This window comes from Triturus cristatus, chromosome 4_2 (genome assembly GCF_964204655.1).
Source record: "Triturus cristatus chromosome 4_2, aTriCri1.1, whole genome shotgun sequence".
Classification (NCBI taxonomy): Eukaryota; Metazoa; Chordata; class Amphibia; order Caudata; family Salamandridae; genus Triturus; species Triturus cristatus.
In genome coordinates this window covers 857,965,080-857,982,940 of record NC_140586.1, presented here as the reverse complement: position 1 = coordinate 857,982,940, position 17,861 = coordinate 857,965,080, and the positions used below count along the sequence as shown (strand labels likewise).

Here is a 17,861-nt window from a genome sequence, read left to right as displayed (position 1 = left end):
CGGGTTGTGGGTTTATAGGGGAATAGGGTGGCAAGTAATTTAAATATATAACATTTATTGAATAATTAATGTGTTCATTTATTAATTAATGATAGTTTAATAATTAGTTGTTAATTAATTTCAATTAGTCGAATATTAATTAACTATATTAATTGTATAATTAATTTTAGGTGTGTGTTGTGGTGTTTATATGTGTAAATTGTGTGAAGGGTGGTAAGTAATTAGTTTTTTATTGATTAATTATTACATATTTTTACATTAATTACCATTAATTAATTAGTAATTATTAATTGTAAATGTGTAATTAATTTTAGGTGTGTGTTGTGGTGTTTATATGTGTAAATGGTGTGAAAGGTGGTAAATAATTAATTTTTTATTGATTAATTAATAAATAATAATACATTAATTTTCATTCATTAATGAGTAATTATTACATGTAATTGTGTAATTAATTTTAGGTGTGTGTTTATCTTATAATAATATATTTAAATTTATATAATAATTATGTTAATATTGGAAATAAAATGTAATAATAGTTTTTTTATTGTTTTGGGATCCAGCGCTTTCCCTACTGTGGCACTCACTGGAGTGGGATTAGTAATTTTTCCCCCCCGGTATCCTACGCTTTCCCTACTGTTGCACTCATTGGAGTGGGAATAGTAATATTTACCCCTCTGCTACCCAGCGCTTTCCCTACTGATGCACTCACTGGAGTGGGAATAGTAATTTTTACCCTTACGCTATCCAACGCTTTTCCTACTCTTGCACTCATTGGAGTGGGAATAGTAATTTTTACCCCTCCACTATTCAGTGCTTTCCCTACTGTTGCACTCACTGGAGTGGGAATAGTAATTTTTAACCCTACGCTATCCAATGCATTCCCTGCTGTTGCACTCACTGGAGTGGGAATAGTAATTTTTACCCCTCCGCTATCCAACATTTTCCCTACTGTTGCACTCACTGGAGTCGGAATAGTAATATTTACCCCTACGCTATCCAGCGCTATCCCTACTGTTGCACTCACTGGAGTAGGAATAGTAAGTTTTTACCCCTCCGCTATCCAACGTTTTAACTATTAATGTTTTTATTTTGTTATTAAATGTATGTATTATTCTTTTTTAAATAGTTTAATGTGTTAATTAAATATAGAATATTTTATTTTAAATAATTTATATGTGTTTATTTTATTTTTATATAATTAAAAAAGTTTATAAATTAAATAAAGATAATAGTTAATAAAATTTATTTAAGTAAATATATGTATATGTACCCATTTTTTGTGTTTATATTTATTACATTTAAGTTTATTTGTTTTAATTAGTTAAAATATATATTACATTTAATTAATTTTTTAAATAATATTAATATTATTTAATTAATTTAATGTAAGTTATGTTATTTTTTAAAGTCGATATTTTTTACATGTATGTTTTTTACATCAATATTTTTGCATCGATATTATTGTACTTACCTGTTTAAGTATAGGAAGTTGATATTTTTGTTATCGATATTTTTTAATCGATATTGTTTTCATCTATATTTTTTACATTGATATTTAAACATGAAGCCCTCTGCAGGGCACCCCCAACCCACTCAGCCACCTTAACTTCACACAGAGGACTTGTATTACTGCCAGCAACAAGCAAGCAGGCCCACTCCTCCAACCCGCTGCCTGTCCACCAAAACATGCACGGAATTGATGCTGAGCACACACAGAGGGCTTTTCACAGCCAGTCACTTCATGTACGAAAACAGCAACTTCGTGTAATGGCAAAGTAAACAAGGACGGCCTTCAGGGGTCAGGCAGACACCTGTGACTTCCTAAGCGCCTTCTGCTGTGTATGTGGGCGCTGCCTGCACTGAGTGGCTCGCGGCCCAAGCACTGCAGCTTGCTAAAATCCAGCATTGCACTCTGATACTTGAAACATTTGGGGGAAGATTTATAACGGACTTGAGCCACTTTTACGCCGCCGTTGCGTCACTTTTGTGACGCAGCGGCGGCGTAAACCCTGCGCCATGTTGCGCCCCATTTACAACGTGACGCATCTAGGGAGATGCGTCACGTTGTAAAGCTTGCGCCACATGTGGGCGTACCCGCACAGGGGGGGGCGTTCCGGCGCAGGAACGCCTCCGAAAAGTGGCTGAGTGAAATCTACAAGATTTCCCTCAGTCACTTTTACGGCCATGCTGCGTCAAAACCCTGCGCCTGCTTGAAGCAGGCGTAAGGATTGACGCAGCATTGTAACAATAGGGCACCCCCGAGCCTTGCTGGAGCTGCGTCGCGTGACGCAACTCCAGCAATGCGCGAACCTTCCGCCATCAGATGCGTCACGCATCTGTTTATCCTTGCGCCACGATGCGCTGCATTGTAAATGCGGCGCATCTATTGTGGCGCAAGGGAAAACTTTTGTGACGCATCTTTCCTGGCTCATCCCTGCTGATTTGCAGGGATGCGCCAGGAAACATAAATCTGCCCCTTGGTTTGCATATGTGCCGCATTAAGGAAAGCACACCTCATATTTTAAAGACGGATATTCAACAAGACGGGGATTTGTACCTGCCGAACGGAAATAATGAGGAGCCTTGACTCTACGGACCCTCAGCTAAACTGCAAGCTTTTGACATTTTTACAATCACCTGATAAATCACTCAAACAGAGCTCCAAGGGCACAGATCTAGTACTAGAAACCGGGTCCGCATAATGACTAAACATTCAGATGGGTGTGAGTACAAGGCAGTTACATGACATTTAAAAAACATGGCACTCTGGCACTTTGCAGAAGTCAAAATAAAACTTAATTTGTCATCTTCATGCACACACACTTCATATCCATTGAGCTGAAAGTTACTGGACTAGAAGGAAATGAAATAATAACACATTTGAGACGCCAATAGTTTTAATATCTTGAATTGTTGAAATAACAACGTGAATATTTAAGAAATTGACAAACTAGAAAAGCAAAGTTTTTTATTTTAAACAGTTTTATTATTTTGTATTATTTTTAAAATATTGTGATGGTTTTTATTAACTTATAATAATAAAAACGAAAATGAAACTACTGGACAACTGCACAGCACAAAATGAATGGGGTTCAAGTACTTGGATGATGAGTGGTATTAATGTCACTTCCAATGGCATTCATCGCAGTGAACTCAGAATGATGAAAGGCTGAGTCGGACCCTGCTGCTTTTAACTGCTTAAACAGATGTCTAGAGCAGGCGCATCAAAAATAATGATAATAAAAAACTCCCAATCCATCCGTCCATCTTTTGTAGTGCTTACATGGGGCCACCAAGCAATAGAGCACTTAGGGGTCGATTCTGATCTTGCTTGGAAGGGCTCCGAACACAATCCGGTCGGAAAAAGTATGAGCCGTAGGCATGTTTACCAACCGACTCGTACAGCTGTATGAGCAAGCAAGTACGATGCGAGAAATGTGAAAACGCCGACCGACTCGTTTCCGGGTCCGAACCGCTCCGTACGTCTCGTCTGTAAGCAAACCATGCCGTGCAATGGAGGCGATTTCCGATCGAGCCAGTATGATGCACGCGTCAGACAGCCGGATCGAGCCAAAGGATCCGGCTCGCAAAATGTCCGAGAAGCTTCCTTCGGGGGTCCGCGTCGGAGCCCCGCCACCCGCAGCCTTACGACTCGGACACAGGGGGAGACTCAAGGGTCTCCCCAACACAGGCATGTATGGTGCGGATGGCGCCGACGCGTACCCACTGTAGGGGGGGCCCTTGTGCGAGACGTACCTATTCAGTCAATAGGAGCCCATGTACGCGTCGTACGACCGACTCCCATTGACTTTTATGGAAGTCCGACCGAACCGAGTCTGGCAGCTTGCGGCCGCATCGTACTCGCTCAGTCGGACTGCAGGAGTCCGGCTCGGTTGGAAAACACTCCGAATCTGGCTCGGTTGGAGAGCTTTCCGACCCAGATCGGAATCGGCCCCTAAGAAGAGAATGTTTGTACTGCAGTAGGACATCCAGGTCATGGGGAGGTGAAGCTCAAGAACTGGTGACACAGGCAGATGGGAGACAGTAATCGAGGCAGTGCTAGTCAGCATACCGCACAGTTGTGTTTCAACATCATCTACATTACAAATATTTACAATTTAAGGAACAGGGAGCTTAAATTATACCCAGAATCTCACATTATTTGCAAAGGACTGAAATTAAGATTAGAACCTAGGTCTCATGCATACACATCTAACAATACTCTCACTGCACCTAAGTTATTTCCGTGTCATTGCAAATATACTATATGCAGAGCCACTGGATTTATGGGACTTTGCAGCCCTGGCGGTGTTCACATGTTTATCAATTTGTCGCATTTTCCACTCAACCCATCAACTGCTGCATAATTTGCAGATTCTAACAAGAAAAATTGTTTCTAGCTCACACTGACCAAACATTACTAAAACTGCAGTGGCATGTTGGTTGACTGTTTACCTTTCAGTTGCATATTGCTATATTTGGGTGTCAAACTAGTACCAATAAGGTGAAAGTGTAAAAACAAGAAAATAATGAACTGATACTATCACAAAAAATGTGCTGCATTACGCCTCACAATTTGTATTTTCATGCTGCATAATTTAGTAAAGTCTGATGCATATTTTGGTCCTCCCTTGCTGCATTATTCCAGTGGCCCTGATATATTAAAGCATTTGCGCTGCTTAGGCGAATGTGCTGTCTGGAAGACTTGCTGTTATCATGAATGTAGTGTAATCCCACGTGCTGCTTGCCATTGATTCACTTGTGCATCATTCTTCTCTGCTGGCTCCTCATTGGTTGGCTCTCCTAATACATCACTCCTGTTTTTTGCTCAGGAGCACCAGCCAACTACTGCAGGTGTTTATGTGTTTCTTTGGGGACTACTTGTTTTATTTCCTACTCGTGTTACACTGTGGGTGCCTTTTTGTAGCACCTTGCGCCGTTTATTTCATCATCACAGCATGCGCTTCACGGGTCACCGCACACATAACTTTTATCTACACAGTTGCCGCGTTTCATGGTGCATCATGGCGCCTGATTCTATGTTTCTTATTTTGTATGTGTCCACTTCACTGCAAACCAAAACACATGGGTAGAAATTATTGTCATTCAGAACGCCAATAGCTCTAACTCTCGCAAATGCGAGACCTAGTGCATTGCAAATGCTTGTTATATAATCTCATATTATGAAAGTGGCAAATTCCTCACTATATATAACAGTATATCAATAGAAGCTCACTCTAGAAGAAGAGTGCAAAGAAAGGTGCTCGTGTGTGAAGTGAATAAGAAAGAAAGAGTTCAAATGAAGGCAATTTGGAAAATGCAGTTTCACAATTTATAATAAACACTGGCTGAAACGATGTTGGGAAAAATACACCAGTGCGAGTGGGCCTGTCTACAAGACAAAGTTAGTTCTTCATTCTTTTGTATCCATTTTTCATGATGATGCCAACATGATCAAAAATGTATCATCAAATATTGGTGGAGGGGTGGTACACCGTAGTACAGGCCCTGGATTGGGGGGTGTCGACGTTTCGAACGTAGAGGGTAACTTAAAAACTCAGCTTGCGGGTCTTCATCAGGGGAAAGGAGTACAGAAGAGACAACCAGATTCTGGCGCCTCTTATGGCAGGCCTGGTCACAGCTCCCGTGGCTGGTTATTCTGTAATATTCATCGTGATTAGAGAACTTCATATGGGGAAGAGAGAGTATAAGACACTCAATATGACATCCTTCAGAATAGAGACGTCGATTTTGCAGTGGGAATAAAACCTAAAGTGAATCTTTAAAAAGCGGCTTGGTCGCAAGAAATGCTCTTCTCCCGTCGGTGGCTGCCAGGAACTAACTTTGAAGCAATGAAAGGTGGACCTTGCTTTACTTGTCACAGAGTGGGATGGGGGTCAGTGAAACATGCTTACCCTATCCCACTACACTCTGTGATGAGGCGTGAGTGATGGACAGTCGACCCTGGGCACTTCTGGGCTTAAAATTAAAGCGCCCAGGTTCGTAACTATTGGTGATATGCTTCCTTGTCATGAAGAGGAGGAGGACTACACAGTACTTTGCCAGGCTGAGGAGGTCACGCTCTCAGAGCTGCCAAATCTTCAGCCTGGTAGAGTTTGGCTCAGGCTGCCAGGCACCTTTGCTTTTAGCTCATGTACAGGGCCTGGCTGCCTGACCCAAACATGAAGATTTTGCTCAGCCGAACATGACCTTTGCACAGCCTGGCAGATACTCTTGATGCTTTGAAAAAAGATGATGAGCAGGGCACCTCCGCCATTAACAATGTACTTGCAAATAATGTCTCTTTCTTGCTCTCCAGCTGCAGGGATTTGATCTCACTGATGTATAGAACATGTTACAAAACCAACCAATGACGAGTTAATTAAATTTCAACTTTAGATTTAAATAACAAGCTGTCACACAAAATTTGGCCTGGAGTGTGTAGAGTGTGATAGTATCCATTGACCTGGAATGACACATGTAAGCAACCTTACCCCACCCAGGATACTGTCCAGTAACAACTGATGTCCCAAGATCAGGAGAAAAGACCTCACAGAGCTTTTGGATTTATTGGATCTTGCATTATATTGTCTCATGATTGTAGATATGTCTTTTGTTAGCATTTAATTCTCAGATGATTTAGGGTGTAGTAGTTTCTGGTTGACTCTTAGGTTAAGGTGTCGTTGAGATCTCAAACTGAAAAGATGTAAGGTGACGGACCAATTGGATAGCACTTCACCATGACACTGCTAATACATTTTTGAAAATCATGCACACTTCTCCAGCACCTGTCACCTTTTGGTGCCATTGAGTACAGATTATAATACAAGTCAAACAAAAGGAGGTGCACCGAAGAAAGCAAATCTAGTCCATAATAATCTCTTCAAATCGTTTCTTTATTCCAAAGTTTCTAGCCAATCATAAAAACAGCCAACGCGTTTCATTCCCAAACTGAGAGACTTAACGAACTTCATCAAGGCTTGATAAAGTTGTGATCAGTTTCATACGGCGCCACGTATTGATACTTATTAAGGTGTCAAGCTTTTGGAGTTCACCTTTACTATAAGGCTGAATCAGCATTTCGAGACATCCCCTCACGGCGCAATAGATCACAACTTTTTTAGTGGTGAGTAAGGTGTTGGTGTAGTGTATTAGAATTAGATGTAGAAGATGGGGACATAAATTTGTTTTTTGTGAAGTGGAAAGTGCTTCAAGGAGCATCTTCACCTGTGTGTTAATTCATGTTGCCCGCACAGTGAGGGCCTGTAAGACTTTATGATCAGCTCTGGGTGGCATCGTAGTCAACCCTGTCTAAGGGGCAAGGGATTTAGACAAGTCATAGATGGTGGGGATTAACAGAGGAAATCTTGAGTATTGCTTTTGATGTGGTGACAGTGATATGTGAAATTAGAGGTTTAAAAAAAAATCAATTACAAAGATAGCCAACATCTCTTGGGCAATCAGACAAGGCACCAGGGCTGGGGATGTTAGGAATGACCCAGATCACAAGGTCAAGATAGAGATCATGTAGTGGTGGGTGTAAGAAGGTAGGATCCTTCTGCATGGTTACCCCCATGTTTTGCCTGGTGCTAAGCTGTTTTTGACTAGTCTGACTGGGATCCTGCTAATCAGGACCCCGGTCTCTCTGCTTTCTCCCTTAAATTGTTGTGTTCAGTGCTTAGGGACATTCCATATTGGATACTGGGGTACTCTTATCAGTCCCCAGTATATGGTACTAAGGCACCCAGGGCATAGGTGCCCCAGAGGTCCCCCAAGGGCTGAAGCATGCATTATGCCACCCATGGGCGACCATTCTAAATGAAACTACTGGCCTACCATTGCAGCCAGTGTAAGATGGTCTTAGCACTACTTACTAAAGATGTAGGCTTCCTATATCTAGGGTCACTGCACTTAAAACCTATAAGTTACTCCTGTAGCAGGTCTTCGTGATCCTGATGGCAGGGTGCTTGGTTCTAAGTGTGAGGGTGCCCCTGCATGAGCAGGACACCCCTACAGCCTACGGAGTCCATTCTCCCGGGTTGTAAGTGAAGCAGCCATATAGTATATAGAGTGGCACTGAGTAATTACGCGATGACCATCTCGAAATTGGCTGCAACTAATCCTATCATGCTTGGTGTTAAACATGTTGGAATCATACTCCCACACTGTGGGAGGTATGATTCCAAGCACTGGAAGAGCCCTTTGTTAGGCTCTCGGTGTTCCCGGTGCCAGCCTTCTAGACCCGGACAACAGAGCTCCTGACCAGAGACACACTTCTGCCCTCCTGCTGCTGAGCCAAGCTCGAGCAGGGGAAGGCAGAACAATAGGCATCCTGTCACAGGGAGATGTGACCACCTCCCAGACAGAATTTAGTGTATTGGGACTGGGGACTGCCACCAAGTCTACATGAGGGGCACATTTTGTGCCTCCATGCATAGTCCAGTTCCAACCAGGTCTGGGAGCTGTTGGCTCCCTCTCTGGGATGAAACTGGACAAAAGACATGGGTGTAACCTCCCCACTGTCCAGACCCTCCCCTGGGTGGGTCCCCTGAATCATCCCAATCCTTTCCTTAGGGTACTTAAGGGCTTACCTGTGGGTGGGTCCCTAGATTCGTTGCGGGACATGATTCAATTCAGAAACCACTACATCGTCTAACATCTGGGCATTCTGGACTTCGCTGGACTTTGTTTGGGATCGACTTCGTCCCCCTTTCAGTCTGCTGCATAGTCTGTGCCTGTGCACCATACAGGAACCTTCCAAGGCCTGCGGGCATCAAAGACACCTGGAGGAATCTCCCTTGAAGTGAAGGAGTCACTTCCCTGCATCTGCAGGCACCGCAACTAAGCTGACCAGTCTGCTGATCCTGAGCTCCTTCGGACTCTAAAAGGTTCTTCAACACAGGTGGTGGTACTTCTCAGCTCTCGAGGCCTGAGCTGCCCTCTCACCAAGTTCGAGTCCAGTAACTCTTGTGGGAGTTGCAGAAACTGAACCTCTGTGCACCGCGTCAACTTGTTGTTGCAAAGGTTTGTTGGCTTCCTTCCAAAAAGATCTTCGGGCTCTAAGTAGCCCCAACCTCGAGCATTTCCAGTGATCAGAATCTTTGGCCACACCGCATCGTTTGCATTGTGGCCTGCATCTTTTGGTGAGCTGCTTGAGGTTCTCTTGCGACTCCAGTGCCTCCGGTCCATTTGAGGGTCACTGTTGTTTCTTTTGTGCTCCCTGATTGCTCGGTCCTGCCCTAACTCCCCTGCTTGTGGTGAGTCCCCATGACCTTGCTGGTCCCGATATTGCACCTTCTTCGACTTCTGCAAGGGTTGCATTTGCCAAGGCATGTTGGTGCTGCCACCGGACACCGACCCCTCAGCACTCGACATCCAACGTGGTACAGCTCGTGCACAGCTCCTGGTCTTCCTCAGCATTGCCTGGTCCTCACAGCTGCAGAGTCAAGGTCCTCGTCAACTCTCCTGCACCTCCCGACATTGGTGGGCATTCATCTTCCAGATCTCCAGGTCACTCCTGAGTGACATAGATTTTGTCCCCTCTGCTTGCAGGTACCCCTCAACTAGAATCCACCTTCGAATTCCACCGAACACTTTCTGCTTCAGCAGCGGCACTTTCCTGAAGTCCGCCATTGGGTTTGACAGCTGTTTCCGACACCACTTCACACCTATGCACCCGGCTTCCCTGTTGTAGGTAACATGGGTACTAGGGTATATACGGGCGGAGTGGCTCTCCAACCTTCTGTCTTCCACAGAGTTTCCTCAGGGCCCATTGGGAAGGGTCCTTTTTCTTTAAAACTCCAACCGCGACTTACACGTTGATTTGTATAGAGCACGCGGTCGTGTTCCTACACTACACATGCTCTCCGTGGTGCTCCTAGTCACTTAACTTGGGTGGTTCCTTGGATTCTCAGCACTTCTATGTCCTCTCAACATTGTCTCGACTCGAGATGTGGTTCTTATACCACTTTCTTAGTATATGGTTTGGTCCCCCATGGGGCCCACTGTGCATTTAATACTATTTGCTTGATTTCTGTGCAAAGTATTGTGTGCATTGTGCATATCTCTGGGTAAGAGATATTTGTATGTGTTAGAGAGTATTATATAATAAATACATATTTTTATAAATACCTTGGGCCTCATTTATGAGAAGTGACGCATCGCTGCGTGAAAGCAGAGATGCGTCACTTCTCAGTGCGCCCTCCTTGCGACATGATGGATGCGTCATATTTACAGTATGACACATCATGTCGCAAGGAGTTACAGGTATGTCAGTATTTCTGACGTATCTGTAGGTGCAAAAGTGACGCATTGCTGGAGTGTGTCACAAAAAAGATGCAACTCCAGCAATGTGTCCTTTCACATGGGGCAAGCCCCATGTGAAAGGGCCTGCATCAGTCTTACGCCTGCTGTGAGGCAGGCGTAAGATATTGACGCATTTTCACCCTAGAAGTGGCGCAGTGAAATCTCGTAGATTTCACTGCGTCACTTCTACAATGCTTACTGACGTGGGAACGCCCACCCTGCATAGATTATACCTGACGCAGGTATAATGTAGCGCACGGGTTTACAAAGTGACACATCTACCTAGATGCATCACTTTGTAAATATGGTGCAACCAGGTTTAATTTTTATGCCGCTGTTGCGTCACAAAAAGTGATGCACCGGCGGCGCAAAAGTGACGCAAGGACTCATAAATGAGCCCCACCTTGTGTGGTTCTTTTTCACTTAATCGACACATATAAGATTGTGTTGTGGTACAACAAGCTGCTTTACACTCCTGCTAGACTAAGCCTGAAGGCTTTTTTCCACAGCTACCACATAGCTTTCTATGGTTGTCCAAGACCTCCTAAATCACCATTAGAGTGGTCTGCACTGGTGCAGGGTGTACACTTACATGAGTGTACATCATATACCAGGCCAGCTTCTCACAGTGGGTATACGATGGCTACCATACTACCTGAATCATTACCATGGTACATCTTATTGAGCTACTCTAGCAGCCTAACTCCAGTTATGACTATGTGGGAATTTTTCAAGAATTTTGTGAAATATCTAGAACACTCTATCTCAATTTACTATGATTTTAGCCTTTTGCAAAGGAGATGGAGCCAACTAGGAATATGGATGCAGGGGCTTTAGGTGGAGATCATGATAATGTAATGGCATTCTAAGGCTATATTAAAGAAATATTAGTCAATATTTCTTTCACTGTAAAATCTACTTAAACTGCTAACTGTAAAGAAGCTTCTGTGACTACTACTTTTGACCACAATAGCCACTCAGATCCAGTATGATGAAGTTCACAAAATGGCCTGCACAAGTCAAATGGCTAAAACTTGCTGTAAAACCACCTACATAGAGGGAGAGAAGAACAGGCTGGTCAAGCAGTGGATCTTTGTGGGAAGAGTAAGGGAGCAGCTCTTAGGTGCCATGACTAAAATTCCACTACTAAGTGAGTATAACATAGAGGTCTTGAGGACACATGGACCACTGCTATTGTACTAACACGTTCTGCTGTCTTCTCTCTCTGCAGAGTTTAACCAATCCTTTCCGGTCATGTGCGGCACCTTGATGCTGGCCTACTTCCTGCACAACTTCATCATCAATTTAATGAGGCATAATGATGCCACAAAAAACGTAAGTGCAAGAGACACCATGTCTATTAGTAAGGCATGTATAAAAGAGCATGGGATGCCTCATCAAAACACATGTGCAAACATGGGAATAACCTACCACATAATTGTACATCATACATCAGGGCACAGCTAACCACATAATAAACAAGCATTGGCATAACCAATAAGTCTCGCCTTTGGGACCTTATAAGTGTTTAGTTATCCAGCACAATATCCTTGGTGCAACAACATCAACTGTTGCATAGCTAAACACTTATAAGGTCCCAAAGGCGAGACCTATTGGCTATGCCAATGCTTGTTTGTTTTGAGAATCTGGTCGCCCTAACTTACAGGAGTGCAAACTCCTCCTCCCCTGCTTTGGCCTCACAGAGCCAGCCCAACCCCGACTCCCGCATAAAAAAAGAAAGTGATAGTAACGTCCTGTTATTATCATTTTCTTTTTCGCACTGCTGAAACATCAGTGGGCGAAGCTCCTTCGCCTTAACTGAGGAGCCACCACTGCAAGTTCTACTGCAGCCTTCTGAACGCCGACACGTGACTCCTACAGCCGCCTTCTGAACGCCGTCACGTGACTGTTCTTCTGCCGCCTTCAGAAATCCGTCATGTGACTGCTTCTCATGCCCGCGTGCCAGCCAAATCTCCTAGCCAATTCTATTCCACCACAGAATAAATACGAGCGAGCCCTTTGTACAGAGTAAACACTAAACCTACCTACACAGAATATTCAGAGACCACAAAACTATGAACTATTAAAAATAACATTCCAATAAAAAAAAATGTAGGGAGTCTACATTTCCGTCCGCATAGATGGAACAGATAAATGCGTTTGCACAGTTTAACTTTTCTTTTGTTTCTGCAGGGCAAAAATATCGTTGTATGTGGGCAAACCCATTCACTGACGTGCACCCTGACCAACTTTTTACACCCTAAAAACAGGGTTATCCTGATCTTTACGGGAGTAAATCTGCAACTATTTTCAGGGCATCACACTACTTGAAAAGGTTTCGTGAATACGCAAGCATTCAAGTTTATTGCGCTTTAATGCCCACGTGCGAAGTGCGCAAATTGCTTTGTTATGTTTGAAGATTGCTTCTTTTCATGATCACAGTTGTACAACCAAACACAGTTGTACAACCAAATCACAGTAACAGGTTGGTATTGTAAGGGAACTATACAAGATAGCACATGTTGCCTGAATAACGGGGCAGGGAAATGAAAACAAAAATTCATGCTACAGCACGTTATCTTTTTTCACCACTTGACTGTATTTACACCACAACTCCTCCTCCAAATATCCTATTTACCACACACCCTGGTGTGAGCCCAGTTACAAAGCTAAAATGTCCGTTGTGTGCGACATCTTCGGTCCGTCCTGGTATTTTGTTTTTTGCAGCATTTTTTATTATATTGCGCAAACTTGACCCGAAGGTATTGGATGGAGGGCTTTGCATGCGCACCAGTTATGTTCCATGAGGATACCGATACATTCATGTTTTGGTAGGCACGGGGAGATGAAGTGATTTGCCCAGAATCACAGGCTATTGAGCCGACGCCAAGATTCACACCTGGCTCCCCAGTTCCAAGGTCGGAGCTCTGAAGATCTTCGATCTCATCCATCAGCATCTCTTCCAGTCCCAATATTTCCCCGTTGAAATCGGGGACTCATAGTCTTCAGTTTTTGAGGGGACAGACAAACAGAACTACAAATACCAGAAAGCACAGTAGAAACTCGGACTGTGCTAACTACATTTATATCGAATAGAAAAGCATAAAGCTCTGTGACAAGGCAAAAAAAATGAAACACAAACGCGGCCCCGCAGCCGCGATAGTGAAACAGTACTCCGGCCTAACAAGTGGGAGGGGTGGGGGGAGGGCAAGAGAACACACAGCGAGTCCCTTGCGGGAGCAAGCCTTGGGCACCATGTGCTTGCAAGTTTTTACAAACATATGGTGTCAAGCTCGCTTCCACAAGTGAATCGCCACACGTGCAAGCGTTGCTATTGAAGGCAATGGAATGCGTGCACATTTTCGGCTGAAAAGCCGAAGCGATTGCAAAAGGTCTTTTTGCCTATGCAGCGCATGCGCACTGCGTAGGCGAGACCTAAAAGGGCAGGAACTACCAAGTAATTACACATTTGCACCACTATGGCACTGGCTACCTCCTAATTACACATGTCCACCACAGACAAAGAAAAAGGCTACCCCCATAAAAATACAAGTTCATAACAATGAGACAGTTGTATCCAACATCAAAAGGGTGTAGCATGGACACACAAAAGGGATGTAATGATATGTCTAAGTAATGGTGCTGATGTAATGGTATTACACCTATCTGCTGGAGACTTCTAGCTGCAGATTTCTTACCTTTGAATTTCCCAGGCGTCAGACTGGATCGAGAAACTATTGCGTAAGCAGTACCCCTGCACGCTGTTAGGCGGGTCCGTTTGGTTCCGCTTGGCATCGTCGGCATCATTGGCGCCAGATGTGATGTCGTGGTCACCTATACAGGCGCCACCCAACCATATGGACGGCAGTTATTTTCTTTCCGTGCCAGTTAGCGCTAATTCGGAGAAGGGCTACACCTCTGTCTCTTTTTGAGAGACTTTTTTCAATGTTTTGTCAAAGAATTTTGAAGTAGGGTTCAAGCCATGTGGTGCCTGTCATCGCGCCATGTCAGTTACCTACCCGCACCTTGTGTGCATATAGTGTCTCGAGCACGATCACAACTTGAAGTTGTGCTCGGACTGCCGAGCCATGGTGCTGAAGGTTTTGAGAGAGCAGTCCCTAAAGCTGCTTGGTGTCTGGCAGTCAATGCCATCTAGCGTGACTCCTGGGTGGTCTAGGTCCCGATCGAGGAAGAGAAGGTCGCGGGACCGCTCCAGGAGCCCCAAGTCTTTTTCATCACACTTGAGGTCCTCAGGACACTCAGGGAAGAAGCACAAAAAGCAGAAGTTTAGACTGACTTCAACTTCACCTTGTCCGTCGAGTATTGACAAGACGAGTGGGGAACATCGACGTTCCAAGCACGGTTCTGTGGAGCCGTTGCCAAGTCCGACTCCTCGCCTCCCCCCGTTTCCAGGAGCCAGAGCAACCCTTGGTCAAATAAAAGAGTTTTACGAGGTCATGCACCAAGTATTTGAGAGGGCCGACCGTAACAGTGCGCCATCGGGCTACGTGGGGTCAGAGGAAGTCCCATCAGGTTCTGCATCAATGGTTCCCGCCTAGGCTCTGATGGGGTCCCATGGCCCCATCTAGGATACATACCGGCACTGGTCATACCAACACGACCTGCTCCAGCGCTGGTCACAACTTCAATGCTCCTGGTACACCGGCATCCACCGGCGGCACCAACCCCTCTCTTATTTCTGACGATTTGGAGTCTGACCGGCGTCGATCAATGCTAATTCCAGTGCCGACGGAGTCCAGTTGCTCCAGGTCTTTGCGTGAGCACTTTGTGGAGCATCCAGGCATGGGGAAAGAGTGAGAGGGGTTACTGGACCATTTAGGACACCAGTTGTACACCCCTAATGAGAATTTGGACTGGTATGAAAATCTAGCAGAGGCAAGTGGACTGGACACCTTTCCAGATACTGGCATGCTCTCTCCACCTACTATGGGTACAGACGAGGGAGCGTCTTTTGCAATGTTGTGAAGAGGGCAGCGGAGGACCTTGACCTCGAAGTTCTCTCTGTGGCGGTCAAGACTAACCTCTTGACGGAGATGGATCAGCTTGGGGCTCCCTCCTCTGCACTCCTATTGACCTGTAACAAAGCACTGACTGACGTCCTTCTAGGAACTTGGTCCAAGCCTAGCACAGGGGCTCCTGTGAACAGGACAATTGCCTGTTGCCATCGCCCTGCCCCGGGTGATCCTAATTTCCTCAGCCAACACCCTACTCCTGAGAGCTTGGTAGTCCAAGCCTCAACTTCCCATGGTGCGTTCCCTGCTGCTCCCCCGGACAGAGAATCCAAGAGGCTGGCCGCACTTAGGAAGAAGATGTGTTTTCTTCCGCCAGCCTGGCTTTGCGGTCGGTGAACACCGCATGCCTTTTGAACCGTTACTCCCATACCCTATAGGAAACAGTTGCGCAAGTGCTGCCACTGGTTCCGGAGGAGGCCCCGGGCCATCCTCTCCCAAGCAGTGAAAGATGGGAAAGATTGCGCAGAGTTAACCATGAGGTGTGGTCTAGATATGACTGACTCGCTGGGCAGAGCGGTTTTGTCGATGGTGGTCTTTTGGCGCTGACAATATCTGGCTTTTTGGGGGCCGTCCAGGCTACTCTCATGGACATGCTCTTCGATGGGACTCATCTTTTCGGAGGGAAGGCAGAATCGGCGCTGGAGCACTTCAAGGAATAATGGGCTACGGCCAAGTCCCTGGGCCTCTCAGTGACACCTGAGCCCCAGTCTGCCTTTGACCCCTTTCGTGGCTACAGAAGTGGCATGCCACTGTGCCAACAATATCCCAGCCACCGTCCTGCGCAGGGTTTCCAAGTTTTGCGAGGAAACAGACAGAGTGCATTCTGAACTCTTACAAATGGTAGCTGTTAGACTTGGCATCTTTTGGTGTGTTTCCCCAGTCTTTTTGCTTTCTGACCTCCTGGTTTTGACTGGTTTGGTGTCTCTGCGCACTTTCTCACTGCTTTTCAGTGTTAAAGTACAAGTGCTCCTGTTGTGAATTGTTGTTATGGATTGGTGTTTCCATGATTGGCATATTTGATTTACTGGTAAGCCCCTAGTAAAGTGCACTCAGTGTGCCAGGGCCTGTCTATCAAATGGTACTAGTGGGCCTAGAGCACTGATTGTTCCACCCACACTAGTAGCCCTGAAAAGGTATCTCAGACATGCCACTGCAGGGTCTGCGTATAGTTTGTAACTTCCATGTCGACCTGGCAAGTGCACCCACTTGCCAGGCCCTAACCTTCCCATTTCTTACATATAAGTCACCCCTTAGGTAGGCCCAAGGTACCCCTGTGGGCAGGGTGCTGTGTATGTTAAAGGTAGGACATGTACTGGTGTGTGTGACATGTCCTGGTGGTGAATTACAGTGTATTTCGTTTTTCACCACTGTAAGGCTATCTGTCCTATAAGATGTTATAAGTTTTACTTATAACATCAACTCTTCAATTTTCAGAAGTAGATTTTTATTTTCTACTAATTGTATTCGCTGTACAGATATTACATTTCATATTCTTACATCCAGACCTGTTGATTCTGTGCAACTGTGATTACAAAAAAGCAAAGATATTTCAGAGGACTTAACAATAAACAAATGACAAATAAACACAACGTCATATACTTGGACAATCTTCACATAAAAGACAACAGTAATTCTGTATACTAGACACAAGGGATCTCCTCATACTATTTTAAACTACTACCAGGTTACTGGCAGATTGGCATGGCCCCAGGAACTGAAATAAATGTAGCATTCGCCACACCAGATGGGTATTATCAGTTTTTTGTTATGCCCTTTGGCTTAAAGAATGCCCCAGCCACCTTCCAAAGGTTGGTGAATCAAGTACTTTCCGGGTTGGAGGCCTTTCATACAGCATATCTTGATGACATAGCTGTCTTTAGCTCCTCCAGGCAGGATCACCTGGTCCACCTAGGGAAAGATTAACAGGCCCTGCTAGCTTCGGGCCTAATTACCAAGATGTCCAAATGCCAGGTAAGGTGGGGTACTGTTGCATACTTGGGCCACCTTGTAGGTGGAGGCCAAGTGTAACCCTTACAACCTGGGATCCAGACAATTCTGGACTGGGAAGCTCCAACCAGATCCAACTCAGGGCATTCCTTGGCTTGACAGGGTATTACAGGAGGTTTGTGAAGGGGTATGAATCCATTGTGACACCCCTCACAGAACTCACCTCCAAGAAGATGCCCAAGAAAGTAAACTGGACAGTTAGGGACATATTTACTAGAAACTGGTGGAGCGTGGTTTTACGGCAAAATTGGAAATGCTGTGCTCCGTCAGTTTGACAACGCAGGGACGTGCTGTATTTACAAGAATGCGACACACCCCTGCGTTTGCCCTAAGGCTGACGCTAAAGAAGCTGCCTAGTGCCACTGCAGGCACCCTTGCGCCATATTGTAAGGGTGCCTGGCCTGACGATTTGCTGTTTCTATGTGTGCTACAGCACATGTAAAAAAGAGGAAAATACGAAGAGAAATAAAACATTTCTCATCGTAGTGCCTGCTTAAGACCAGGTATTCCCTGGTT

The 17,861-nt window shown here is 45.0% G+C and overlaps 1 protein-coding gene across 3 annotated transcripts in view; it reads left to right on the top strand.

The window, feature by feature from the left end:
* The window catches only part of LOC146835264 (neutral amino acid transporter 9-like), a 519,311-nt gene that overhangs the window by 294,804 nt on the left and 206,646 nt on the right, over positions 1-17,861 (top strand). For all 3 annotated transcript variants that reach the window (XM_085602846.1, XM_085602845.1, XM_085602847.1), the window contains one exon: positions 11,537-11,640. In XM_085602846.1, coding sequence (XP_085458972.1) covers positions 11,537-11,640 — 104 coding nt within the window. The remainder of the gene's footprint in view (positions 1-11,536; positions 11,641-17,861) is intronic.